The 26,797-nt window shown below is 39.1% G+C and overlaps 1 protein-coding gene across 2 annotated transcripts in view; it reads left to right on the forward strand.

Moving 5' to 3' along the window:
- Positions 1–26,797, forward strand: part of col5a1 (procollagen, type V, alpha 1) — a 102,664-nt gene that overhangs the window by 16,765 nt on the left and 59,102 nt on the right. For both annotated transcript variants that reach the window (XM_047372697.1, XM_047372696.1), the window contains exons 2-4: positions 5,040–5,207; positions 11,426–11,639; positions 12,533–12,695. In XM_047372697.1, coding sequence (XP_047228653.1) covers positions 5,040–5,207; positions 11,426–11,639; positions 12,533–12,695 — 545 coding nt within the window. The remainder of the gene's footprint in view (positions 1–5,039; positions 5,208–11,425; positions 11,640–12,532; positions 12,696–26,797) is intronic.

The raw sequence follows: 26,797 nt of genomic DNA on the forward strand, positions 1-26,797 counted from the left end.
TTTGTTAGTTTCAATGCCATAGAGGTATAGATTTTTCCAAACAGAAATATTTTCAAACACCCAAAATTGTTTTTTCTTGAAAGAAAGAGAAAAGTATATAAGCTGTCTTACCTGCAGTGAGCAGGAACAGGTTGGAAAGGCATTTCATTAATAACTCTTTAGAGCATAGATGGTGATGGTGGTCAGAGGGTTTGATGGTGCCACCGACTGTATGGAAAATATGGTAGCCAACACACTCAAGACATCGGTCATGAAACAATGAATGTCAGCCTGATTCTCACCACAAATTATTGCTTCTTTCTTTTCCACTGACTTAATGAGCTGGAGGTCATAATTATAGATGGACGGATCAGAATTTTGTTTATGATTTCCGATCTACTTTTTTTGAAAAACTTTAAGCGGCTGATTCATGCAATGCACTTTTCTTTCTTCAGAAGAAGTGTATGATGGAAAATATAAGAACAGCATTCAGAAATATATTTTCTAGCCTTCCTGTCAGCAATAGTCATTATTATTTTAATAAGGAGAACATGCATATAGTATATATTTTAAAATGTCTTGAGCATGTTACATATTAGCGATTAGGAAAGTTAGCATTATTAAAACCACAGTCTTTGTGTGTAATCCCTTCAAAATGTTGATCCTTACCTTAACTGAGAACTCCAAAGCGCTTCCAGTGTTTAATGAGTAAGCCACTCGTGTGACATACTCAGACTTACACAGACATATCTCAACGTGTTGCAGAAAATACGGTTACCTTTTTAATAGCTTCCTACATCTCTGTACTTCTTTATTTTTAAACAATTCACTTCCAAATTTAAGTATTCTTCACTTAGTAACACACACACGCACACACACACACACACACACACACAATCTGGTAGTGCTTATGTATGGAGCATTCACTGACTGGAAAAACATTGGATTTATGAGTTTTCAAACGACTGGTTACCAGTCAGGTCTAATCCAGCAGAATATCAGCTGATTTCCATCAACAGCTAATTTTGCTGTGTATCTCTTGTTATAATACTTCCGTTTTTGTTACTTTAAAAGACATACTGTTGGGTTGAAGTGTGAGTATAGTCCAGAGAAACGTTATTGAATTATCAATTGAGTTATCAATATTAGTGTGCTGTTGGAACCTATAAACAAATAAAATTGGTCATGGAGGATTTTGGCTACTGCTGGTTTTTGTTTAAATGCAAAAAACAACTGTAGTAACATTAGAATGGCATTTTACAAATTGAATGATTACATGATAGTGGAGTGTATTTACATAGAAGGTAATGAAACACTTGTAAATGAGAGATGAAGGCATTCAGTTCATATAAGCTTCATAAAGCTAATAATGAGCTGAGATCATAAAAACTGCTCAATCCACAGTTCAGTGTTGACTTTCATTCTGTCTAAACCCACAGTTGATATAGCTCTTAGGGGTCTTAGATACTGAAGCTTAAGGAAAGTTTTAGCGTTGTCAAAATGATGGGACAATAATATAAATCAGGATTATTCACAGGCAATATATCCCCCTTGCAACATTCAACAATATCATATTCTTATGTTCAACTAATATTGTTATGCTCTACAAAATTGGGTTACCGAGAGGGAGCTGAGACTTTAGACATCTTTTCTGGCAAACAAACAATCCCCATTTATTGTTTTTCACACATTTTCTATGCTTGTCTAATTCTAAGGTGGTCCTAATGCCAAGAAAGCTTTCAATATGCTCTGTTTATGTTTCACAAGTGGAGTAAATGTTTCATAAATGCAGCCTGTTTTAAAAAAAATCTCTTTTCAATGTAGAATTATCCAGTTCAGGTTTGATCAGTCTAGGTATTTTAGATTTTGTACCAGAAATTGTCAAAAAGTCCAGATTCATTAAAAAACTGAAAAGGCAATTCAACGTAGCATCCACTGGAAGCTATGAGACAGGCGCTAACTTTAGCGTCATTAGTGGAGGACTTTTAGCCAGTCACGGCATTCTCACAGTGTTTACAGGTTGTTTTATATCAGATGTGTTTTATTTTACTGTTTCTTTTTTCACCAAATACTACCACACATACAAGATCAAAGTGGTGGGGGCTTCTTCAGTGCTTATGTAAACGAGTGTTGTCAGCTTACTAGATGTCTTTTTTTGTTGACTCCAACACAACAGGGCAACTCCAGAACAACTTCCTTTCTTTCTTCACAAATAAGGGTCTCAAATAAAGAGGGTTAAAACTGAATATACCTTAACTTATGCTTACCTAACCAGACAAAGTCACCTAGTCAGTGCTTTGCTAGACTGGCTTCACTTTGATGAAAAATATAGCATTTTAGTACCGCAGGATTTTGTGGAGATCTTATTCTGTCCATATTAACCAGATATACAGTTTTCACATAAAAGGTTGTCTGTTACAATATTTCTCCTTGATGAAAAAAGGTGCTGTGCCCATTCTTCCAGCCCCTGTCCCAGGACTTTACGGAAGTACAACAGAAACATGATGCGGCTCTGATCAGAAAGAGTACAGTTGTAGACAAACTGAATAATGATGGATGAATGAGGGAACATTTCCCATCAGACAATAGTGTAACGTACACCTTTATTCCTGCGCTATGGAGCTCTCAAAGTTAGTCTCATTCAATCAAACACCCTTTCATGGTGGCTGATGGAGATATTGTGGTGGGTGGGTGGTTTTCTTTCTGTCTACCTTCATTGGGAGCTGCTGACAGATAAATTGTTCATTTTGTTTAGACCCTTCTTCTACTCAAAAGCTGTGTCATCTTGTAGGATTCCCTGACAGGAGTGTGATTATAGGTACTTTGTGCAGCATAAAGGCTGAGTTAGGTGAGCTTTTAAATTGAAGGGTGGGGTACTTCATTTGATAAGGTGAGTTGCCATCACAAATGCCTGTTCTTCCATCTGTCATTACCTCCACAGCAATGCTGGGATCTGATTTAGAAAATACTTATTAGGTTCAGATCAAACTATTTTTGTAACACAGTTTTGGGTATGCTTTTCCTCCCATCATAACAACTACCTTCATTTTTAGTTTTGCTCTTTTTTTCTAAATGTGATTAAAGCTCTTTATTGAGCCTTTCTTTTGAAAGTGCAGAAAAGGCTTCAGGAGATGGGTAAAGAAGTTGTTTTTATACAACATTGCACAGCTGTTGGAAAACGTGCAGCTGAAGTTTTTTTCAATGGAAAACTGCTGCTTAAGGATGTTTTTTTAATTGATTTCTGCTGCATGTTAGTCACTCATAACCACATACAGCTGGAGGTTGTTACAGGTCTCCGTTGGTGGCTTTGAAGCTCGGCTGAAATGTTCTTGTTCATCATTTGACATCTTTAGAGGCGTATTTAATTTTAAGTGGTTGTTTCTATTATAGGTTGACTTTTTGAACAGTTTGTGCTCTTTGAAGATTCATGTTATAGTTATGGTTGGTTAAGATGATGCATTTTAAACTTGATATGTATATAAAAAAAATTAAATATACAAAATAAAACCCTGCCATAACCTAGTATAAATCTGCACACCCTTCTTCTAATACTTCTTTTGATATAGTTATGACATTCAATCTTCTTGATTTCACACCTAACATCGTTTCTAAATAGATGTTTTATCAAAAACATGGAAAAATACATGATGCAAATTGGTCAGAGAGCTTTTTAAGAGGCTGACAGTAACACAGAAGGAGCAGCAGCAATTTCCAACAAGTCCTGTTTGTGTTCTTGTCCATCTGCTGTCTTCTACTTTGAGTGAGAAGACAGAAAACCTTTCTCCGGAATAAAACACCCAGAAGAACACCATGCCCACTGTGAAACATGGTAGTGGCAGCATCATGCTGAGGGGTTGCTTTTGGAATAGTTGAGCTGGGGTCCACAGCTAAATCTGCCAGAAAACCAGAGATGACTTAATCTGATAGGTTTGGAGAACTCTCGCAGCTTAGAGTTGGCAAATGCTATCAAGATGTGAGATGCTGATGGACATGCTGAAATGGTGTTTTAACAATATTTTCATTTGAATTATGCAGAATAAATGTCACATTAAAGGTGGGAAAGGTTGCATCATGCTTAAAAACTTGGATCTCCATCCAGGGAGATCCAAAGCCTCTGTAGGTCCTATATTCTTTCTTTTTTGTTTTCTGTTTGAGCAATTATAGAATAAATCTATAATTGTCTTCTTTTTAATATGTTTCCGAACCTTGGTGTTTCTCCAAATTCCTCATGATGACCTTGTGGCCCCTTCTTGCATAGATCTTTGCTTTGTCTTACTACTGGTGTACGTCATCGTGTTGCTTCTGGCTGCATGAACAGCTGTTTGTTCTGGGTGGTTTTGGCACGTGACGGTTGTGGTGCAGGGTCAATCTCCATGTCACATTGTTCTGACCCAGCGTACTCCTGCGGTGGCCCGGTCACAGCCAAGATGACCGGCTTGAGAGTGTGCTAATTGCACGGTTGTGGTCGAAGAGAGGCAAGCGGTGGACTCTGCAAGCAAAGCATGGGTTTTTCAACCCATGATCATGGGAATCTATAAATGGACACATCTCTGTTTAGCTCCTAAATGGGAAAACATAAATTTTCTGTGGACCCTAAATGTGAATTGTTCTGCTGAGTAACCAACTCCATCTCAGTCAGCAAGAGACAGAAAATAGAGAGAATGGTGAAAGAAATAGCTATAATTAAGTATATATAGGGGCAAGTATTTTGGAGCTGTTTATACAGCGATCCCAGTGTCGGCTCAAAGTATAAGCAAACTGAGCAGCTGCATAGTCTCCTTTCACCAGCAGGGGGCCCTGAACAGCACTAGAATTATCACAGAAGCAAAATTTACAAATACTCAAGATACTCAAGATTATAAGTGAGATTTAAGGAACGTTTAAAGTTAGGTTAAAATTCTGATTTTAATACAAGACAAGATTAGTCTGCGCCATTTCTATTTAAGGCCCAATAAAGCTTTTCAGGCTCTGAGTGACTCCATATATATTTGCACTGTGTAAACAATATAATAAAGACTGTAAACTGATCCCTAACATCTCTCTTGTTTTCTTCTTTGCAGCGGAACCAGCAGACCTCTTGAAGATTTTAGATTTTCACAATTTACCTGAGGGTGTTACAAAAACAACGGGTTTCTGCTCACATAGGAGGTCGACACAAGGACCCGATGTGGCGTACAGAGTATCCAAAGATGCCCAGCTTAGTGCACCCACCAAACAGCTTTACCCAGGTGAGTGTCTCAGTCAAAGCTCTGATTCAGTTAATTAACAGTAAATTTACTGAGAGCAAATGAAAATATCGAGACGTGACAATTTCCTTTATAATAATGTGTTCTGCCTATAGTTAAATTTGTAAAATTAACCTGAATATTACAGTGTACCTTTTATAAGGAAGCAAGTCAGAGATCCAATACTACAAGATGCATTTGTAGCTTTTTCATTGGGAGTTAATAATTTTTTTCCCAAAAGATCCCACAGCATATGTATCTGATCCAACCCTTTAATATTCTGTGTCATAGGAGATGGTTGGACAGTGGGAAAGAAGTGAAAGCAGGGGTGGGAGAGGAGGGGGGTTCCACTTTTGCCTTGTTGTTTCTGTGCTGACGTGGCTTCATGCTGCCGCTCTAGTGCGCTTGCGAACTTACTTTCCTTTCTCTCCTCCCTTTCCCTTGCCTTTTACCCCCTCAAGCATTATAATTTCTCCTCCCTATCATTTCGCCAGGACTCCCGCTACCCCGCAGTCTTTTGTTCCTTTCTCTTTTTATCCAACGTCCATCTAGTGAGACTTGCTGAGAAGCCACTGCGGCGAGACAGACCCTAGCTTTGATAAAACTCAAACTGGATGACATCCCCAGACACGGTTCTGTCAGAAGCTAGTCCTTTGATTCCTGACCTACTCTTTTATGTGCTTAAAGTTGAGCCATGAGGCTTCTGTGGCTTGCATGCCATTACAAGCTCTCCAATCACACAAATGAACAAATGCCTTTTCATTTTGATGCTCTATGACAGCGCAGCTGGTTATGGATCTTTGTTTAGACACACATTGCTATAATTACACATGTGCTACTTTGGAGGATCTGAAATAACAGTCTACATAAAACAAACCAACTGGTGGGGTTTATACCAGGCACCACATGGTCTTTAGGTGCAAACAGACTAACTAGCTGTCTGGGGCTTGAAAGATTTAAAATCCGGTCCCTGCTTTTGTGATGTGGCCCCTGTCTCGCTTTTCTCTAACGAGAATGTTCGCTAATATATTCCAACTAAAACTCTGACATCATTTTATCCATCATCTCCCCCCCTTTGCTAGTTATTACTTTGGCTCAAAGAACTGTTTTGCTTTAATAATCAGCACAGTATCCTCTCAATCCAAAAGGTTAGACATAAAGTCACAGACAGTAATAGTGAAAGAATGAAGACATGCAAATATCCTTATTTTGTTCTGACTATAAAATAAAAACTACAGCAGCTCTGATTGGGAACACACCGGCCCGTGACCCAGTAACCACAGACGGTCTGTGATGATGTGCTGGAAAAGAACACGTGCAGACATGCTATCATTAGGCAAACATGTGGAAGAGATGAATCATATAAAACCACTGAGGTTCTTAAAACACTGGAGACCTTTCTTACCTTTATTACTTCAATCATAAGTTGCAAAAAAGGAACCGCCTGGAGAGAATGTATAATAGCCAACTAACAGCTGCGCTTGCCTTTACTTAGATTTAAATTAGTGGTTATTTAGCATGTTCAGATTTGGTCTGAACTGTTGTAGAAAGATGGTTCTGATCATTTCAATTTAGGACCAATAAAGGCAGAATTGAGTCATTGAATTGATATGGATCATTACATGGTCTTGCTGGTATCCATTACACTGATATTTAGTGATAATTATTTAGATAAAGCTAAACTCAAATCAGATTACTTACTGTTTATATCTCAAGTATTAGGGATACATGATATATCTGCATAAACATTTTTTATGTCATTTTATTAACATATCGGTGTCAGCCCCAGTGATAAAACTAAGCTGATATTAACAACATTGTTTATTTCCATCATTTTGTGTATATGTTTTAGCAAGGGGAGGGGAGGGGGGTTGGCCATGTGGTATTTGTTTAGGCATGTGAGAGTGATTTTGATGCATCGCAGGACTGTGGGGTGTTTAACTGAAGCACGGTGTATATTTAATATTGGTAAATATCGGTCATCTGCAATAACAGCAATATTAACATCGGATAACGATATCGGTCCAAATTTTCTTATCAGTACATTTATTGCTATTATAGTTATAGCTATTATCACCTGCTGCATTATCAATTATGCAAAGATTTGCTGGGACTGCACTAAATGTTAGCAAATTAAACAGTAACCAGTTAGGCTCTAAATGGAGGTCTTATATTTCATTATGTTTTTTGTTTAATGCAGCAGAACTTCTTAGGAGGGCATTAAGATGTTCTGCTAGTCATTAGGAAAATAAAACTAAGTTATTTCATTGCCAAAACAGCAAATGTAGCTAGATGCAGCATTTTCAATAAAACCTTTATTGAGTTGGAAATAATAGCTTTACTTTTGTCCAGCTGGGTAAGCTGTTCACTATCTTGGGTCTACTGTATGTTTGCAATGAACCCAAAGTAGGAAGGCAAAGATAAACACTGATTACTGAAGCCATATGCAACATTCACCAACAGTATCGCACATGTACTTATAATTCTGTGCAGTCCCGATCTTGAGGCACTTTTCTGTCCAGTTATGTAGAAGTTAAGAAAATCATTTTAAATGATGTCCTGGATTTAACAGGAAACCATGGAAGAGAAGCTTTGCTTAAAAAAATTGTGTTTTCTTTAAATATTAGTTTAAAAGAAAAACTTTATATTTGCTGCTCACTGCTAGCTCGAACATTGTATTTGGACGGTTTTCCTTTTACCTTAAAGTTTAGCTACAGTGCAGGTATTGGCACTTAAAACAAATCATATAAAAACTTGGTGATCAACAGATGCCACTCTTTGCTGCAGTTCTCTGACAGTGTGCCCTGTGATCTGTCTATCTTCCTCACCATTCTCCTCACTATGCATGCTAGCTTTAAACATTTAAATCATTACTTCCACTGTAGATTTGGAAAAATTTAGTAGTAGGTATTTTCTTGCAGCAATTTTGCGAATTGTAGATCAGCACACAAATGCCTTAGTTTTGAATAGCATTTTCTATTGTAATTCCCATTTTGATGATTAGCTAAGGGAAACGGACCTCTGTGCAATGAAATATTTATTCCCTAGGGATACAGAAAGTCATGGTTTAAAAGTTAAAAGTTCCTAGATACTCTGATCAACAAGGTATAAGTGAAAAAAAAAGGTTTCACTTACACTTCCTAAACATTTTAAACATCTTTACAAGGAGTGCCAATATGCATGGATAGTGTGTCAACTTACAATTAGAGGTCTCTGCAACAAAATTAAGGACTGCTGAAATGCTGATGTTTCATTCATAAAAAGAGACTTGTTCACAGGGGTGACTAAATAATCAAGTTACAGGAAGCAAGACTTTCTACCTCATTTAACTGCTTTTATACACACGGGCTGATGGTAGAACTCATGAGCCAAAGAGAGAAACCAGGAGAAATTCTAGCTAAATCTTAAATGCTGTACTTAGTAATAGCAAGAAATTTAATATTGTTATTTGCGTATATGCCTGCTTCTGATGTCTGGGGTTCACTTCCTGGTTTTTTTTCCATAAAAATTTTTTTTTGGTCTGGAACTGGTGGTGGTGATGCCATTGTAAACTCTTCAGACTACTGCATGTCAGAATATATTAAACCCGAAAAAGCACACATATGAAATGAGAAAAGCAGTTTTAAGTTGTCACTTTCCAGAAAGAAAAAAAAACCAACAGATTTTTTAAACAATATTTTTCCCATTGGTGTTTGGCAACAATGTTTCTTATGAGGACAGTGGTTCATTTATTCTACAGTCTTAGTTTTCTGTGCTTCTTGACTGTCTTCATCACTCTAGAAAGAGATGATCCAACTTAAATGAATTGCTTCAGTTGGTAACAAGTAATTGAAGTTTATCCAAGTTAATTTAATGAGTTTGTCGCTACATACACACGCGGTCGGTGTTGGTACTGTGGGGTCGGTCTTCTTCAAACTTCTTCAAGCCAGCCTACTGACAGTGTGTAGTAACAGGTGGAGGAGGGGCACTGCTATATTGTTCCATACAGCGAGACAGAACTTGATCACTTTCTCCGGCATTTCATTAAATACCTGCGTGACAGACATGTCTGATGTCTTTCTGCTTTTCTTTTTGCAACACTTAGTTCTTACATGAATCTCTTCCCCATTTGATATTTTTATCTCATCGTTGTGTTCCTCTTTTAAAGCCTAAAGCCTTTCTTATCCCGGCTCAACATCTTTTAGTTAAAGCAACGTTTCTCATATGATTCCAAGCAGAATTCCTTAGTGAGGACGCTGCCAAGGCATGTGCTGTCCGCATGATACGGTTTGATGCTGAGCATTAATGTAGAGATGATAGAAAGAGGCAGGAAGACGAGGCAGGAAGGCAAACAGACATCCAGCTGCTGACAAGAAGAGGGAGATTGAGGATATAAAAGAAGAACTAAAGTAAGAAGGGTGACAGTTGCAAATTTAACCTAAACCTATGTTTCTACACCCCACTCTCCCTGAGGCACCTTTTCCTCCACTGTACATGATTAAGTATGAGTAACCAATCAATAGTGACCACAGTTTAACATTTTCCAGCCTCCCCCCGGTTATTTTCTAAATGATGGCATTATAGGAGTCTTTGATGGTTCCACAACATTTTAGCCCTAAACCCTGCCTCTCTGCTCCGCCCGCGAGTCAGGAAACCACACAAGAGATTGCTAATGGAGACCGAGTGCTCTCTTTGTTTATGTTAAACATAATCCACAACACTGCTTCCCTCGTAACAGTCTTGACTTTAATCATTTTTCAGAATAAACATCAGAAAGATGTAGGGGTGTAGTGATACATTCGGCACACAAGATGAGCCAAAACATGATATAAGAGTATATCGAAAAATGTTTTGTTATTGCAAATAAAGATTTCAGAAATCAAAAGCTGTTTAAAAGTTTCCGTTATCAGTGTAAAACATTCTAGTCCCGGATTAACTGGTCCATTTCACTGGTGTTTTTCATGCTTGACTAATTCTAAGGTGATTCTAATGCCAACAAGAATTGAAAATTCTCACTCTCGATAAACACAAAGAATCCGTAAGCTTTTAGATGTGTTTTAAAGAATTGTTTCAGGACTAATCAGTATTTTAGAATCTCAGATGATCAGACTTCTTATAAACAGTCACATAGCCCTTTAACTTCAGTAGCTGCCAACTATTGGTTAGCTAGTTGTGGTATTTCCCGATGCATACAAACCAGGTTCTGGGTTCTCCAAATGATGAGATAGCATATCAAAAGTGTTGAGACTGTTGGTTGGCCTCTACAAATAGTCTTTTGACTGTGTCAACACACAATTGAGGAAGCAATTCCTTTCTTACTTCAAAATAAGGGTCTCAAAGTGCTGCAGGTTCTAAAACGTAAGGCTTTAGCTTATTTGACCATAGGAAGTCACATCCTGACAGCATTTGGATAGTGGCCATGTCTACACCTGATTTTAAACGTTTTCAAGCTAAAACATCATTAATCTCGACTAAAGTATGAAGCCAAATTGTGCAAGCAGTTCTCTCCTCTGAAAGTTGGAAAGTGCACCCTACTAGGAGAGAATTTGTCTGGCAGATGTGGCTCCATACTTTGGCACAATTGAGGAAATAGTTGAGTTTCCATAGTGGAACTATGCAGATGGAGGGTAACAGATCGTTTTGATATCTTTCATGTGATCACATACCAATAGGCTGTTGGTATTTCCATTTCCAAATAAATGTGTCTTTAAAAATCTCTCCTGTAATAATTTGGAGTCTCCATGTATGTTGAATGAATCTGCCTGGGGACGGGAGGAAAAATTGAGGAGGAGTTTGAAGGATGGTTTCACAAAGTCTCCCAGGATCAGATGTTTTTGTCATTAATGCTCTTCATCCTGTGCTGTACTGGAAATTATTCACTTTGTATTTCTCTTTCTAACCTTGCATTTTTTCCCTCTGACCAGACTTTGGTCTGCCTGCCATCCCTCTCAGATTAATCCTATCCTGTTTCACTCTTGGCACTCTTTACATTGCTGTTGTTTCCTTTTGCTGCTCGACGCCCATCTGAATAGCTTCTCAATTTCAACCGATCTCTGTCTAAGTAACAATAATAATAATATGCGTCCTCATGACACTAAATCTGTCTACTGACATAATACTACAATTCATTTTCAAGCCAGAGAAGCTATATTACATTCCTGTCATGATGATGAATCGTCCATGTTCCTCGTAACTCTCCAAAACTTCTTTCTTTGTGTCCAACCCACGACCCGTTTTGTCAGGTGATGCATTTCCAGAGGATTTCTCCATCCTGGCAACAGTAAAGCCCAAGAAGGGCAGCCAGTCCTTCCTGTTGTCCGTGTACAATGAACAGGGCATCCACCAGCTCGGACTGGAAGTGGGACGATCCCCCGTTTTCCTCTACGAGGACCAAACAGGCAAGCCCAGTCCAGAGGACTACCCGCTCTTCAGAGGAATCAACCTGGCTGACGGAAAGTAGGTGCATTAATCTCTCACTCTTTTACTGTAGACAAATATCTTTTCTTTATTAGAGATTCATTTTTGGGGGTTTTACTTAAACTGATTGTATTCATGTTCACAAGATTGATAATTACACCCAAAAGCATTAGAATATTTTGTCTGTATTTATATTTTTGTGTGCTGCTGAACAGCTAAATCTGAACAATGGATTGAATTTTATTGCTTTGTGTAGTGTAATAAGATGGTAAAATGACACAAGAAACTGCTATATTTATCGACATAATGACCTAGTTACTGTATAACTTAGCCTTTTGAACATTAATTATTCATGAGCTAAAGTGAAATTACATGCATTTGTTAAAAAAATACAATAATGGAGACATTTTTTTAAACCATTTTCAATGAGCTATGTTAGTAGTTTGCATCGTTAGCACATTTAGCCTCAGCTTTCTGCTCTGAGAAGTTGTACAGAACAGCTCAATAAAAATAGCGATGCCATTATCAGATCTGATACCAGTGTTGGGTTGGATCCGCTCCCATCTCCATGCTTTATCTGTATGTATCTTGTTCTGTAATCTGTAGACATTTATTTTTATTGCAGTGGTTTCAATAGCACCTAAACAATTCAATTCAAATCAAAAATACTTTTTTACTCCCAAAGGGCAATTAAATGTTGTTGTAGTTCATATTACCCAGGTGTGTCTTTTTCTTCTCCAACCTGGTGTCATGTTATTTGCATTTCTGATATTAGATTTTTTGTAATTATTGTGTGACTTGTACCTGTACCATCTGAGCCAACATAGCAGTATACGTTTGAATCTCATTGCAGGAAAGGCCTGTTAGTGCCTTGTAATCGGGTTGCGTGTGATCGTTGAAGTGTGTGAATTAACATCATCTCCTGTTGGCAGGTGGCATCGAGTGGCCATCAGTGTGCACAAACAGACCATCACCCTTATTCTGGACTGTAAAAAGAAGACCACCCAGAAGCTGCTCCGAAGCCCCCACCCCATCATTGATACCAAAGGAATTATAGTGTTTGGAACTAGAATACTTGATGAAGAAGTCTTCGAGGTAGGCCATATGCTGTCTCAACTACTCTGTATTAATTTAAATCATGTTGCTCAATTCAAACTGTTATTGATGAATGTATTTATAGATTTGTTAGTGCCAAAAAAGGATGTGAGATTAAAAATGGGTGTATTGTTTGGTGAAGCATGTCTCTAAATGGGGTGTTCTTAAGGGAGTTCATTAAAGCTTCAGTTGTACTTTGATTTGACATCTTTTAGTAAATCCGATGAAAGCAAAGCATAATCTCCATTTTACTGTCCATACTGACATATGCGGCTGCGGTCTGGGCATTGGTCAACCCCAGTGCTCATCCCACTTTACATGCTGCATGAAATAAGGGATTGTGGCAGTGGCCACATCCTTTTGAAGATTTGCAAATTTGGCTCACAGAACCCCACCGACCTCTGCCACGCACTCATACTCATGCACACTAATTCACAAATCACACTTAATTTTAGGTTGCCTGATGTTCCGCAATATCCACAAGTGAGCCCTGTTTCTCGTAATTCTGCTAAGTTTCCATATGTGCTGTGTATGTTTGCTGCTAGAATGTCTCAAAGCTCCAATCTCCCTGCGGCTGCTTATACTCAACGCCGTTAGGTATCTGGTGGAGGTCTCCCGACCGGACAAGCTGCAGCATTTTTGTCAACAGAGCTTTTTAACATGCAGATACACGCTAAGATTTTCTAAAGCTTTTTTGTGCTAATAGAGCCTTTGAACAGGATATGATAGATTTATTCTGTCTGGTAGAGTTTTTGGCGATTACACTGAGGTTAAGATATGGCTTAAATAGTACGGATATGTTCTATAACAAGCTTTTGTGTTGGGTATTTAACCGTGACCCCTGTGTGGGACATGCTCGTGCACAAAAAATACGAGTAAAAGTGATGTCTTTGTCTTTTCAGAGTTGTGCTTGTTTAAAGGGGGATTGGTCCATGAAGTTGAGGGCCCTCAATAATAATTAGTAACAGAAATAGACTGATGTGACTGATGCTGAGCCAGCTGACCTTTAACCTCAGTGCTGCTCAGCAAAGGCAGACAGAAAGGATGAAGTATGACATCACCTTCCTCTACAGTCCCTAGAGTTCATCAGCCAATCTATAGGAGGCAAAAATATATAGTGGAATGTAAATTCAAAGTGAACATTTCTTTTCCATTATAACAAGCATTCATAACTACTTTGGAATTTCAGCTGAAGGAAAAAATAGTGCCTTACAAAAGCATTCATACTTTTTGAACTTTTTCACATTTTGTTACAAGCTCAAACTTCAGTGTAGTTCTTTTAGGTTTTATTTGGTCCACCAATTCAAACTAGTTCATAACTAGGAAGTGGAAGACATATTTTCAATTGTTTTTACAAATAACAAGTGAGGTGTGCATTTGTTAGCATCCCCACTGAGTCAATAAGTTTTGCTTCATTGTCAGCTGCACATGTTTTCGATTACGTCTCTTTCACATTTACACATCTAGAGTCCCATGTTTGCCCATTCCCATTTTGCAAAATAACTCAAGTTTAGTCAGATTGGATAGAAAATGTCTGTGAACATCAATTTTAAGGTTTTGTCAGAGGAATTTAGGCCTGGACTTTGACTAGACCACTCTAGCACATGAATATGCTTTGACATAAACCATACCATTGAAACTTTGGGTGTATGTTGTGGGTCAAACAAGTTTTCTTCTACGGCTGTGTTTTATTTAGCTCCATCTATCTTTCAATTAACTCTGACCAGTTTTTCTGTCCCTGCTGAAGAAAAGCATCCCCACAGCATAATGCTGCCATCACCATGTTTCAGTGTGGGGATGGTGTGTTTAGGGTGTTATTTTCTGGCAAATGTAGCATTTTTCATTTCAGTCAGAAAGTTACATTTTGGCCTCATGAGACCCGAACACGTTTTTTCTTCAGTGGGACACTGCAATTGGGGCTGCTTATGGCTGTTTTTTCAACAGTGGCTTGTTGTTGCCACCCTTCTACTCAGGCCAAGATAGTGGAGTGCATAATTAGTAGCTGTTCCTCCAGAGTTACCACGGGCCTTTTCACTTTCACTTTTACTGTCTGTCAGTTGAGGTCAGGGGTCTGGAACCTGTGGCTCCAGAGTGACTGTTTGTACCTTTCACAGTGGCTTTTAACTTTGGCTAACAATTATTAAAAGCCACCCAAAGAAGACCATGTAGTAATTCTTAATTTGCAAAAGTTATGCATACCAAACTTATGTTTTTATTTATTTTAAAATCTAAAAATGGAAATTAAATATTGGTTCTTTAAAATGACCACATATTTGCTATAGTAAATAAAATGTATAAGTTAATGTAACAGTTAATGTAAAGTCATGTAACATTTGTGGCATTAAATATGTTTTATTTAGCTGGAATGGGGGGCAGCAGAAATAGCTCCTTGGATTTTAAAGATTGCAGACCCCTGCTTTAGGTAGACAGCCATGTCTTGGGAGGTGTGCAGTTTACTTTATCCATTTTCAAATACTGGATTGACCAGTGAGATGTTCAAAGCTTGGGATATGTTTGATAACCCAATAATGCTTTAAACGTCTCCAGAACCTTCTCCATGACCTGTTTGGTGTCTTCCTTGGTCTTCATGATGATGTTTGTTTATTAATGTGCTCTAACACACTGGTCTGTCATATAAAATCGCAGTAGAGTACATTGAAGTTTGTAGTTGTAACGTGACAAAATCTGAAAAGCTGTGAATGTTTTGCAAGGTGTAATAGTTTTTATAGGGCAATAAAGACTGAGTAGGAAGTACAATCTTTAGAATCAGAATCATCTTCATAGAATCAGCCAAGTTTGTGTGCACAAACAAGGAATTTGACTTTGGTCTCAGCACTCACATCATACCATCATTAACTATAAATACATAAACTTTAAATAAATTGAAAACAAGGATAAAGGAGCAGTATGTACATGTATGTGTATGTACAACCAAATAGTTTTTTAGATATAAAGAAAAATAAAACAATTTTATAATAGTGCAAATGTGCTTATTTTGTTTCACAGCAGAGTAGCTCACTACTCGGGCAGTAGATTGTTCTTTGTGCTCATCGGAAAGACAGCCTGGGGGAAGAAACTGTCTCTGTGGTGGCTGGTTTTTGTGAATAATGCTTTTTAGTGCCGACCTGAAAGTAAAAGTCTTAGAAGATTGTAACTAGGATGTGTGGGGTCTGTAGATGTCAGCTGCCCTTTTCCTGGCACTAGACCTAAACAGGTCCTGGATGGATTACATTTACATTACACATATCATATTTCATGTACTTTGGGAAACATTTGACTGAACTATTTAATGAAGCATAAATTCAGATTTTTTTGTTATGTACTCATTTGTACTTTTGTTAATTCTAGACTTTATTGAGTTGGCTAAGTTAATTCAGTAGCAATTTTCCACCTTTTTTTGTTTTATTCTTTGCCAGTGATAGCATCCTTGACTTGAGACAAAAGTGGCACAGAGCATAATCTCGGCCAGCCATCAGCCAGCACTGCAGTAACAGTTCAGCAGCGACTGCGGGAGCCGACAGATAGTTTGGGAGAGATGTTTAAAGGTCTCCTGCTGTGCGTCTGCCAGTTGGGAGACATGATAGGCTCCAGTGCATTTAGAAACTGGAAAATATGCCACATAGTTTCCAAATTGTCCTTAGGGCAGCTCTGCTTTTTTCCCATTACTTTAATTCCCCATTTGTAGTTTAGTCTGATACCATGTTGACTTTAGCCAGAGTCAGTTACCACTAAGTTACAAATGGTTTTGATTTTATTGCAGAATTGAAATTAAATATTAGTCTTGTCTTTGGATAAAAAAAAAAAATAAAACATTATTTTCCTACTTTCCTTAAATATTGTTCCAAAGAAAGAAAATCAGCAAAAGGAAAGGAGATGTAATCGGCCCTGTTACACCGCTGAATAACAGTGAACGGCATGATTTAACTACTTGTCAAGGTTTTTACTGCAGCCTGTGCTTTTTTCTGATATACAGCAGTCAGGGGATAAGAAGCACTTTTGCACTGAGGTGGTTTGTGGTTTTGTCTCTAACAAGGTTATTGTGGCAGCAGAAAGACAATCTGCTGCAAGTACCCTATGTTCCTTTTTCAGCAGCAACTTACATAAGAGTGCTATGCTTGTGATAGTGCCAGTGGAAGATGATTAAATTGGTGTTAAAGTGTTTACAGGAGCAGGCTATTATTTTTCACTACAACCACAAACTTTAATGTATGTAGCTGGGACTTGATGTGAAAGACCAACATAATGGTTGCTCTGGGGGAGCAGCAGAGTTGTTAAGCTTATTTGGGAAAATCTATCGATACAAATCTGACCTTTATACAAAAACAAAGTGGCCAAAAGACATCCATAAGAAAGTCCTATTTGCTATTTGTCGCAAGCCATGCTGGGTGGACACAGCGGGATGGTGGAAGATGTTGCTGGCCACCAATATTGATTATTTTGGCCTTAATAAAAATGCTATATGTGGTGGAAAACTTGCATTGGGCATCATATTGCTCACACCATTCATACAGTGTAACACAGTTGTAACAACGTTGTGGCGTGGGGATGCTTTTCTTCAGCAGGGGTAGGGACAATGGTCAGAGTTGAAGAATGAGGCTAAACACTTCAATCCTGGAGGAAAGCATTTTGAAGTCTACATATACTTGAAGATAGGGCAAAAGTTGACTTTCCAGCAGCAATATGACCCTGAACATATGGTCCTAGCTAGAATGGATGTGCAAAGCTGGTAGCGACATACCCCAAAAGACTTTGAGGCTGTAATCTCAACAAACAGCTGGTACAAAGTATTGACACAGGGGGCTGAAAACAAATATAGACCACACTTTACACAGCCTCCATGTCCCTGTCATAACCCTGCTTTATACTTCTCCCTGACCTGTCTGCTGTGTTCCTTGGTCTTCATGATGCTGTTTGTTCAATAATCTTCTCTAACAAACCTCTGCGGCCTTCGCAGAACACCTGTAGTTATTATCATTTACTTGTCACTTAATATTAGATCATAAAATTAATTCTAGTTTTTAGTTTTAATGGGGCGGATTGTGAAAAGGATTAAGGTATGCGAACGCTGTTGCAAGGCATTGCAATGTAAGTATTTAGCCTCTTTAAAAACTGTCAGTAGCTACTTTTGCCTTTAGCTTGTAATATTTCGAAGTATTTTGTTGCTGCATGCTGGAAATTGAGGCCTAAAGTGTGTTTTTATTATTTGAAAGTGAAGCCTGTTAGACAGAGTCCATTTAGAAAATGTCTCTGATTACTCTGCTCACTCGTTTCTGAGCACATGGACCAAGAAAAACCTGGGATAAAAATGCCCATTATTGGGTCCTCAGCAGAATTCTGAGAAATTACTGTGGTTGGTCTGAGGGGAACACAATTGAGACACATGGACTGCTTGACCTCACTTGGAGGAAATCAGCAGGGTCAATTGAACCTAGCTAATGTTGAGCTGTGCAAACACAGCTGTTCTTGTCTGGCCTCCATCTTCAATCTTTATGAAACTAGGCAATATGATTTATGTTTTAGCAATAATTAACCTTTGGACTTATTTATTTAGAAAATGTAAGAAAGCTTTTATGTCAGAAAAACAAAATACTGGGTTTAGGAACGGAAGCAAAGGGAAAGCTGGAAAAGTAGATTTAGTTAGAGGAGCCAAAACCTTGGGTCATACTCTGGAAAAAATGAGGAGGTCTCTCCCCACTGATTTCAGTCCTGGAACAGCAAATGTACCACATGACATCATCCAAAGATTTCCTTTGTATCTTCTGACTGGCTGTTTCTTGATCTATAAGTGATGTGTTGAGAACCATGCTGAAAAAGTGTGTTGGGGTGAGAAAATTAGGATAGGATAATGACAGGTTAAAGATGTTGTGTGTGAGTGAGATAATGTTGTGCGTGTGAGTGAGATACTGTTGTGTGTGAGTGAGATAATGCAGTTCAATGGCGAAGGTTTGGGGTTGAGGCAATTTGTGGGGTTCCACAGGATAACGAGAGCCAGGAAAAAGTAGTAAAAACGTGCAACACATGAGCTTGATGCTCATAATAATCTTTTATATTGCATTAGCCAGATGAGCTACGCATCCTGTTTCCTCATCCGTACCTCAGGACTTTCTTCAATTTTCTGCTAATAACTCAGCCACCTTTTTTGCACTTTATATGCTTCAGGTATTAATATTTAACTAAAATCTTTGCATCAGGCTTTCCAAGATTACAGAACTTTTGCAGGGTTGGTTTCAGGACGTTCTTCTGGCTCATTGCTGTTTTTTTTTATTTTCAGCTTTACGTTTTCCGAAGTAAAGCTGAAGATTTATGTGTTACAGAGCCTGCTGGGGGTTATTTAGCCGCAGTAACAGTTAGCTCACTGTGTATTGCATGCATAATGTTCTCTCTCCTGGAGCTCCTTGCAGAGACTTGAAAATGTCAAGCCTTGATTGTAAGTTTATTACTAGGTTTAGTGCACAATTTTGGGGGTTCTTTGAATCCCGTTTTTCATCAAAAGGAAAAAAAACAGGGCCATTCATCTGTACCTCAGATCTACTTTGAGAAGGTATAACTATATAACCATCTGAGCAATGTTAAGTAAACACCAAGACAGCTCTTTTTGCCAGGCGCTGAATAATTGTCTTGCCTCCCTCTTAGATCTCATCAGATGGATATCTTAACAGTTTGAAGGCTTAGGGAACACCTTAGATTATTGGTTGTGTGCTTAGAGTTATTTCTAAGCATTTTCTGTGTCACCCAAAGCTGGCATCCTCAACGGTTAGGTTGCTGTTGTCCTGAAATATCACTGCTATTTGAAGGTATGGCCAGACTGTGAAAAGGTTGAAGCAGCTATTGTGGTTTTTATTTTTTTGCATGTTGGCATAACTAAAAATGTGTTTTAGATATAGATAAAGAAAATGCATTTTGTGAAACATTACATCCTATCATGTATATAACTCATATGTGTCACTAATGATGTACCCCTGTTTTTTATAGTGCGAGTGTATTGGCTTGTAGGGTGTCAAATTTACAGTGTGCCGCTATGTCAAAAGAGAGTAAATTATTTTCGCTACGATGTCACCTTGTTGTTTTTTCTTTTTTTTATTTCTTAGTAATCGCCTGACAACCTTTAATGCACTATACTCAGTCTCTGAGGCCGTCAAGTAGTCAAATAATTATTAGCTTAAATATTCAGAAAATAGAAACTCAGATCAGCTACTTAAAGTATTTGACATGCCTAGGTAAGTCCATCTTCATCAGTGCAGACAAAGTGTCTGCCTAGCCTGGCATGGAATTAAGTGACGTTAGTATCTGGTCATTGCTGCGAAATGTGAGTAGCTCTTCCATAAAACTTTGCAACAGGGGTCCATCTTTGCAGCAAATGTGACTTCTCTAAGTTGCTACAGTTTTTTTTATTATTATTGGAAACATGATGAGCCATTCAGGTAAATGCCAGGATACCGGGTTCCCCAGCACAACTCGAGCTGTAGGCGCAGTTAGAGTGTTATGTCACAATGTTTCAGCTGATTGCTTAAAATGGTTACAGTTGAAAGTTTGCCAAAAGAAAACAAAGTAATAAAAACAATGAACACTTGTTTACTGTAGGCTTCATTTTGTGAAAGACTGTACAACATAATGTCGCTTCAGGCACATCCGCTCAGCACATGTGTGGTGAATCACAGTACTCTAATGTAAATAGAAACAAAATAAGAACACATGCCTGTTGTCAGCTTGTCTTATCTATCAACGCTGTTCATTTGCAGTCTAAGACATTACCCTCATGGACCTTTTGTTGGTTTTGATTCTGATTGATGATCCGATTGAAAATTTGGATTCAGTCATGCCATTTGCTTAGTGCACATTTTTTAACATACACTTTCTAACATACTATTGATAAAACGATAACGCATCAGTCCACTAAGAGTCATAAAAGGCTTTAAATGTGTAGTTTTCTCATTGATGATGTTGAGTCAGTGGTGTAATGATGAATTGCGGCTAAATTAGAGAGTCAGTCTGCCTCCATGTGAAAACTGCAGTTCTCCCAGCTGGATGCCAATTCATAGTACTGTTTCTGCTTACAGACAGAACCCTGGTTAATGATAGATCATGACAAATAAATTAAAAAGTCAAGTTGTATACACTTGTATGATATACACTGCTCAAAAAAATAAAGGGAACAGTCAAATAACACATCCTAGATCTGAGTAAATGAAATATTCTCATCGAATACTTTGTTCTGTACAAAGTTGAATGTGCTGACAACAAAATCACACAAAAATAATCAATGGAAATCAAATTTATTAACCAATGGAGGCCTGGATTTGGAGTCACACACAAAATTAAAGTGGAAAAACACACTACAAGCTGATCCAACTTTGATGGAATGTCCTTAAAACAAGTCAAAATGAGGCTCAGTATTATGTGTGGCCTCCATGTGTCTGTATGACCTCCCTACAACGCCTGGACATGCTCCTGATGAGACGGCGGATGGTCTCCTGAGGGATCTCCTCCCAGACCTGGACTAAAACATCTGCCAACTCCTGGACAGTCTGTGCTGCAACGTGACTTTGGTGGATGGAGCGAGACATGATGTCCCAGATGTGCTCAATCGGATTCAGGTCTGGGGAACGGGCGGGCCAGTCCATAGCTTCAATGGCTTCATCTTGCAGGAACTGCTGACACACTCCAGCCACATGAGGTCTAGCATTGTCCTGCATTAGGAGGAAGCCAGGGCCACAAGGGGTCTGAGGATCTCATCTCAGTACCTAATGGCAGTCAGGCTACCTCTGGTGAGCATCCCACACCATTACTGACCCACTTCCAAACAGGTCATGCTGAAGGATGTTGCAGGCAGCAGATCGTTCTCCACGGTGTCTCCAGACTCTGTCACGTCTGTCACATGTGGTCAGTGGGAACCTGCTTTCATCTGTGAAGAGCACAGGGTGCCAGTGGCGAATTTGCCAATCCTGGTGTTCTCTGGCAAATGCCAAGCGTCCTGCACGGTGTTGGGCTGTGAGCACAACACCCATTAGTGGACGTCGGGCCCTCATACCATCCTCATGGAGTCGGTTTCTAACCGTTTGTGCAGACACATGTACATTTGTGGCCTGCTGGAGGTCATTTTGCAGGACTCTGGCAGTGCTCCTCCTGTTCCTCCTTGCACAAAGGCAGAGGTAGCGGTCCTGCTGCTGGGTTGTTGCCCTCCTACGGCCTCCTCCACGTCTCCTGGTGTACTGGCCTGTCTCCTGGTAGCGCCTCCAGGCTCTGGACACTACGCTGACAGACACAGCAAACCTTCTTGCCACAGCTCCCATTGATGTGCCATCCTGGATGAGCTGCACTACCTGAGCCACTTGTGTGGGTTGTAGAGTCCGTCTCATGCTACCACGAGTGTGAAAGCACCACCAACATTCAAAAGTGACCAAAACATCAGCCAGAAAGCATAGGTACTGAGAAGTGGTCTGTGGTCCCCACCTGCAGAACCACTCCTTTATTGAGTGTGTCTTGCTAATTGCCAAATATTTCCCCCTGTTGTCTATTTCATTTGCACAACAGCTGTGAAATTGATTGTCAATCACTGTTGCTTCCTAAGTGGACAGTTTGATTTCACAGAAGTTTGATTTACTTGGAGTTATATTGTGTTGTTTAAGTGTTCCCTTTATTTTTTTGAGCAGTGTACTATGCATGATACTCTGAAACACTTGTGCAGCTACAGTGCCTTGCAAAACATCTTCATACCCTTTTATTTTACATTTTGTTACAGTACAGCCACAAACATTAATGTATTTTATTAGGATTGGATGTAAAAGGTACCTGTCCAGGGTGTACCCCGCCTCTCGCCCATAGACTGTTGGAGATAGGCACCAGCTTCCCCGCGACCCACTATGGAATAAGCAGTAGAAAATGACTGACTGACTGTAAAAGGTCAACACAAAGTTCTGCATAATATGTAAAGTGGAAAAAAAATCATACATGATTTTCTTTTTTTTTTACAAGTAGAAATCTAAAAATGTGGTCTCTTTACGCTCATACCTGTAATTAAATTCCAATGGAACCAATTGCATCAGAAGTCACCAAATCATTAAATCAATAGTCAGCCATTGTCTAATTCAGTCTACGAATATAAATATACCTGCATCATTTTCTCTGATTAAATACAAATACCAAGATCACTTAATTATTGAATAGTGTACACCTATGTGTAATTTAATGTCATTAGGAATACCTCTGTCGCCTGAAGGCAGCAGTTCGTTAGACACCATTAATGAACAAAGTACAACCTGAAGTCCTACGTAGGCACCGGGAAACTAAATATTTTGGCATACATACAAAATGCTAAGTGTTGTTAAAAACTAGCATTGCATATCACCCTGAAAAAACCATCACCTTAGAGAAACAGGGTGGTGGTGGCATGATGCTGTGAGGATGCTTTTGTTCAGCTGGGACACATTAGGTGGTCAGATTTCTTGGAAAGATGGATGAAGAAAGTACTGAACACAAATGTATGCCTCATTTTTTCTTATTTTTATTTCATATTATGCTCTGACATAAAATCCCAATAAAATACATTGAGGTTTGTTGGTTTATGCCCAAAAATGTTCAAAAGATTTGAAAACATTTGCAAAGGTATGGAGGTAAATTTGTCTCAATATTATTCAATCAAACAAAAAACTAATCTCAATCAAAAAAAAGGTTATCTCAATCAAAAAAATTAATTGAAAAAACTTAATTACAAAAAATTAATTGAAAATGCTTTTTTTGATTAAAATGACTCATTTTTTCTCACGAAGAGAAAAAAGTTATTTGCAAAACATAAACTTTTATTTGCGCATGTCAAAAATCTTTGGTTACGACTCTTGCTCTTTTGGTTTTGATGCTCTCTGTTTTTGGTTGAACTCAACGAATTTTGAGTGCTGGGAACATGAACATCCTGGGCGGGGCCTAAAGACAAACGATATAAGACGTTTACCTATTGGTTAGCGCTGACTAAAGCGGCAGACTCTGATCCCCCCCACCTCTGAACTTCTGCTCGAACTGCAGGGCTTGCAGCGTCGCTTCACTGAGGAGACATCAACTGTACAGAAGAAAACTGCGGTCAAGTGAGCCGACAGTCAGAAATACGCGGTCCCGCCAGACGACCCTAGCTCTCTCTTAAAGATTAGTGTCGCGCATACAAGGCGCATTACGGTAAGGAGCAGAAAGGACACTGATCCTGGCAACGGTTGAGAAAATAAGAGGAAAACAGAAAAGTAACCTACAGAACATTTATATTAATTACATTTTTACAACTTTCACATTCATGTTTTATGTAAAACAATAAATATTTAATATTTTACTGTACAGTTTTGGAGAAATACACAACTCAATGTACCTCAAAAGGCTCAACCATTATTTGCATTTGTCCCACTTTCAGGAATTTATTTCTCCAAAACCATGAGAGGTGACAACACAATCTCTAACAGTTTATGTTTTGCAAATAACTTTTTTCTCTTAGTGAGAAAAAATGAGTCATTTTAATCAAAAAAGGTTTTTTCAAAAAAAATGTTTTTCTCCCCAAAATAAAATATTCCATAAAAAAAAAAAATCGTTACAACTCTGAAAGTTTTGATCACAACTTAATATTTTTTGAATGAGATTAGTTTTTTGTTTAATTGAATAATATTGAGACAAATTTACCTCCATACAAAGGCACTGTATATGATGCAGAAGTAAGGCTTTCTTTCTCTCTAAATATATTTTTACTTTGTTTAAATTTCACCTCTGTTCTTTGTTTGGATTTGCCTTGCTAACAGAACACACTACTTCCATACAATTGTGCTTCAGTAGAAATACAAGATGGAGTTTCCAGCATGGATAATTAGGAGAATTTCCATAACCCATGTCAGATGTTTGTCTTTTCACCCCCCTATTCTGCTTCTTGGTTGCCTCTTTAAACTGTGTCAGCAAACGCTAAAATGTTCCTTCAGCACTTCTAATGTAGATTTCTACAAATGTCCAAGCCAAACAATTAGAATCCATGTATCATGGGTGAACGAGACTGCTCCGGTTTCCCCTTTTCCCTAAAAGTACGGGAAATTTGGAGCATGGCTGCCCGCAGCCCTCAGAGACGTGGGATTAAAATCTTTCGCAGCACAGACTTTTATGGGACTGGGACTCCAGACGCAGACTGAGTCAGTCTGAATAGAAAGACAGTGGCAGTGAGGTGAGGTGAGGAAAGGGTTAAGGAGCTGGGTGGTGGACATATAGGGTGGCAGGCAGAGCCCTGTTGCTCTTGGCTCTGTCTCTGAGCACTGACATTTTGCTACAGTCTGGACGGGGGAAATGAAAATGTAGTGTGTGTCTGGTGAAGATTTTAATCTGTGTGATTTAGAAGTTCTTTGAACACATGCTTGTGTGTTGATGAGTATGAATATTCAGGAATGTGAACAACCTACAGGGGTTGGACAATGAAACTGAAACACCTGGTTTTAGACCACAATAATTTATTAGTATGGTGTACCTTTTGCAGCCAATACAGCGTCAATTCGTCTTGGGAATGACATATACAAGTCCTGCACAGTGGTCAGAGGGATTTTAAGTCATTCTTCTTGCAGGATAGTGGCCAGGTCACTACATGATACTGGTGGAGGAAAACATTTCCTGACTCGCTCCTTCAAATCACCCCAAAGTGGCTCAATAATATTTAGATCTGGTGACTGTGCAGGCCATGGGAGATGTTCAACTTCACTTTCATGTTCATCAAACCAATCTTTCACCAGTCTTGCTGTGTGTATTGGTGCATTGTCATCCTGATACACGTCACCGCCTTCAGGATGACAATGTTTGAACCATTGGATGCACATGGTCCTCAAGAATGGTTCGATAGTCCTTGGCAGTGACTCGCCCATCTAGCACAAGTATTGGGCCAAGGGAATGCCATGATATGGCAGCCCAAACCATCACTGATCCACCCCCATGCTTCACTCTGGGCATGCAACAGTCTGGGTGGTACGCATCTTTGGGGCTTCTCCACACCGTAACTCTCCAGGATGTGGGGAAAACAGTAAAGGTGGACTCATCAGAGAACAATACATGTTTCACATTGTCCACAGCCCAAGATTTGCGCTCCTTGCACCATTGAAACCGACGTTTGGCATTGGCATGAGAGACCAAAGGTTTGGCTATAGCAGCTCGGCTGTGTATATTGACCCTGTGGAGCTCCTGACGGACAGTTCTGGTGGAAACAGGAGAGTTGAGGTGCACATTTAATTCTGCCGTGATTTGGGCAGCCATGGTTTTATGTTTTTTGGATACAATCCGGGTTAGCATCTGAACATCCCTTTCAGAGAGCTTCCTCTTGCGTCCACAGTTAATCTTGTTGGATGTGGTTCGTCCTTCTTGGCGGTATGCTGACATTACCATGGATACCGTGGCTCTTGATACATCACAAAGACTTGCTATCTTGGTCACAGATGCGCCAGCAAGACGTGCACCAACAATTTGTCCTCTTTTGAACTCTGGTCACCCATAATGTTGTGTGCATTTCAATATTTTGAGCAAAACTGTGCTCTTACCCTGCTAATTGAACCTTCACACTCTGCTCTTACTGGTGCAATGTGCAATCAATGAAGACTGGCTACCAGGCTGGTCCAATTTAGCCATGAAACCTCCCACACTAAAATGACAGGTGTTTCAGTTTCATTGTCCAACCCTTGTATATATATTGTTTGGATTGTTTTATTTCTCCGGTGCAGTTGGAGAACATCCATGTGCAGGGACTGCATCAGGGGTGGGCTGGCGGTGGGCTGGATTCCAGGCTCAGACGTGATAGGTGTCTGTGGAAATATGCTGTTCAGACCCTTCTCCCCCGCCCAGACTCTTATCCTGCTCCCACTCACCAATTCTTCTTGGAGAACACACAGGCAGAGAATAGTGACAAATAGATATGTGGTTTTCTACTTTTAGCTATTTTTTTTCAGTTTTGTGTTGGATGTTAGTTAAAAGAAGCATTATCAGCTACCTGAGGAGTATAGAGAAATAATGAGCACTGATATGTGTTCTTTTTACTAAGATATGCTGCCCTAAGCTTAAGAAACTGCAAATATTTTCAAGGTTTAAGTCAAGTCAGCAGACGTTCCTAAAATAAA

The sequence above is a fragment of the Girardinichthys multiradiatus genome, chromosome 8, assembly GCF_021462225.1.
Source record: "Girardinichthys multiradiatus isolate DD_20200921_A chromosome 8, DD_fGirMul_XY1, whole genome shotgun sequence".
Classification (NCBI taxonomy): domain Eukaryota; kingdom Metazoa; phylum Chordata; class Actinopteri; order Cyprinodontiformes; family Goodeidae; genus Girardinichthys; species Girardinichthys multiradiatus.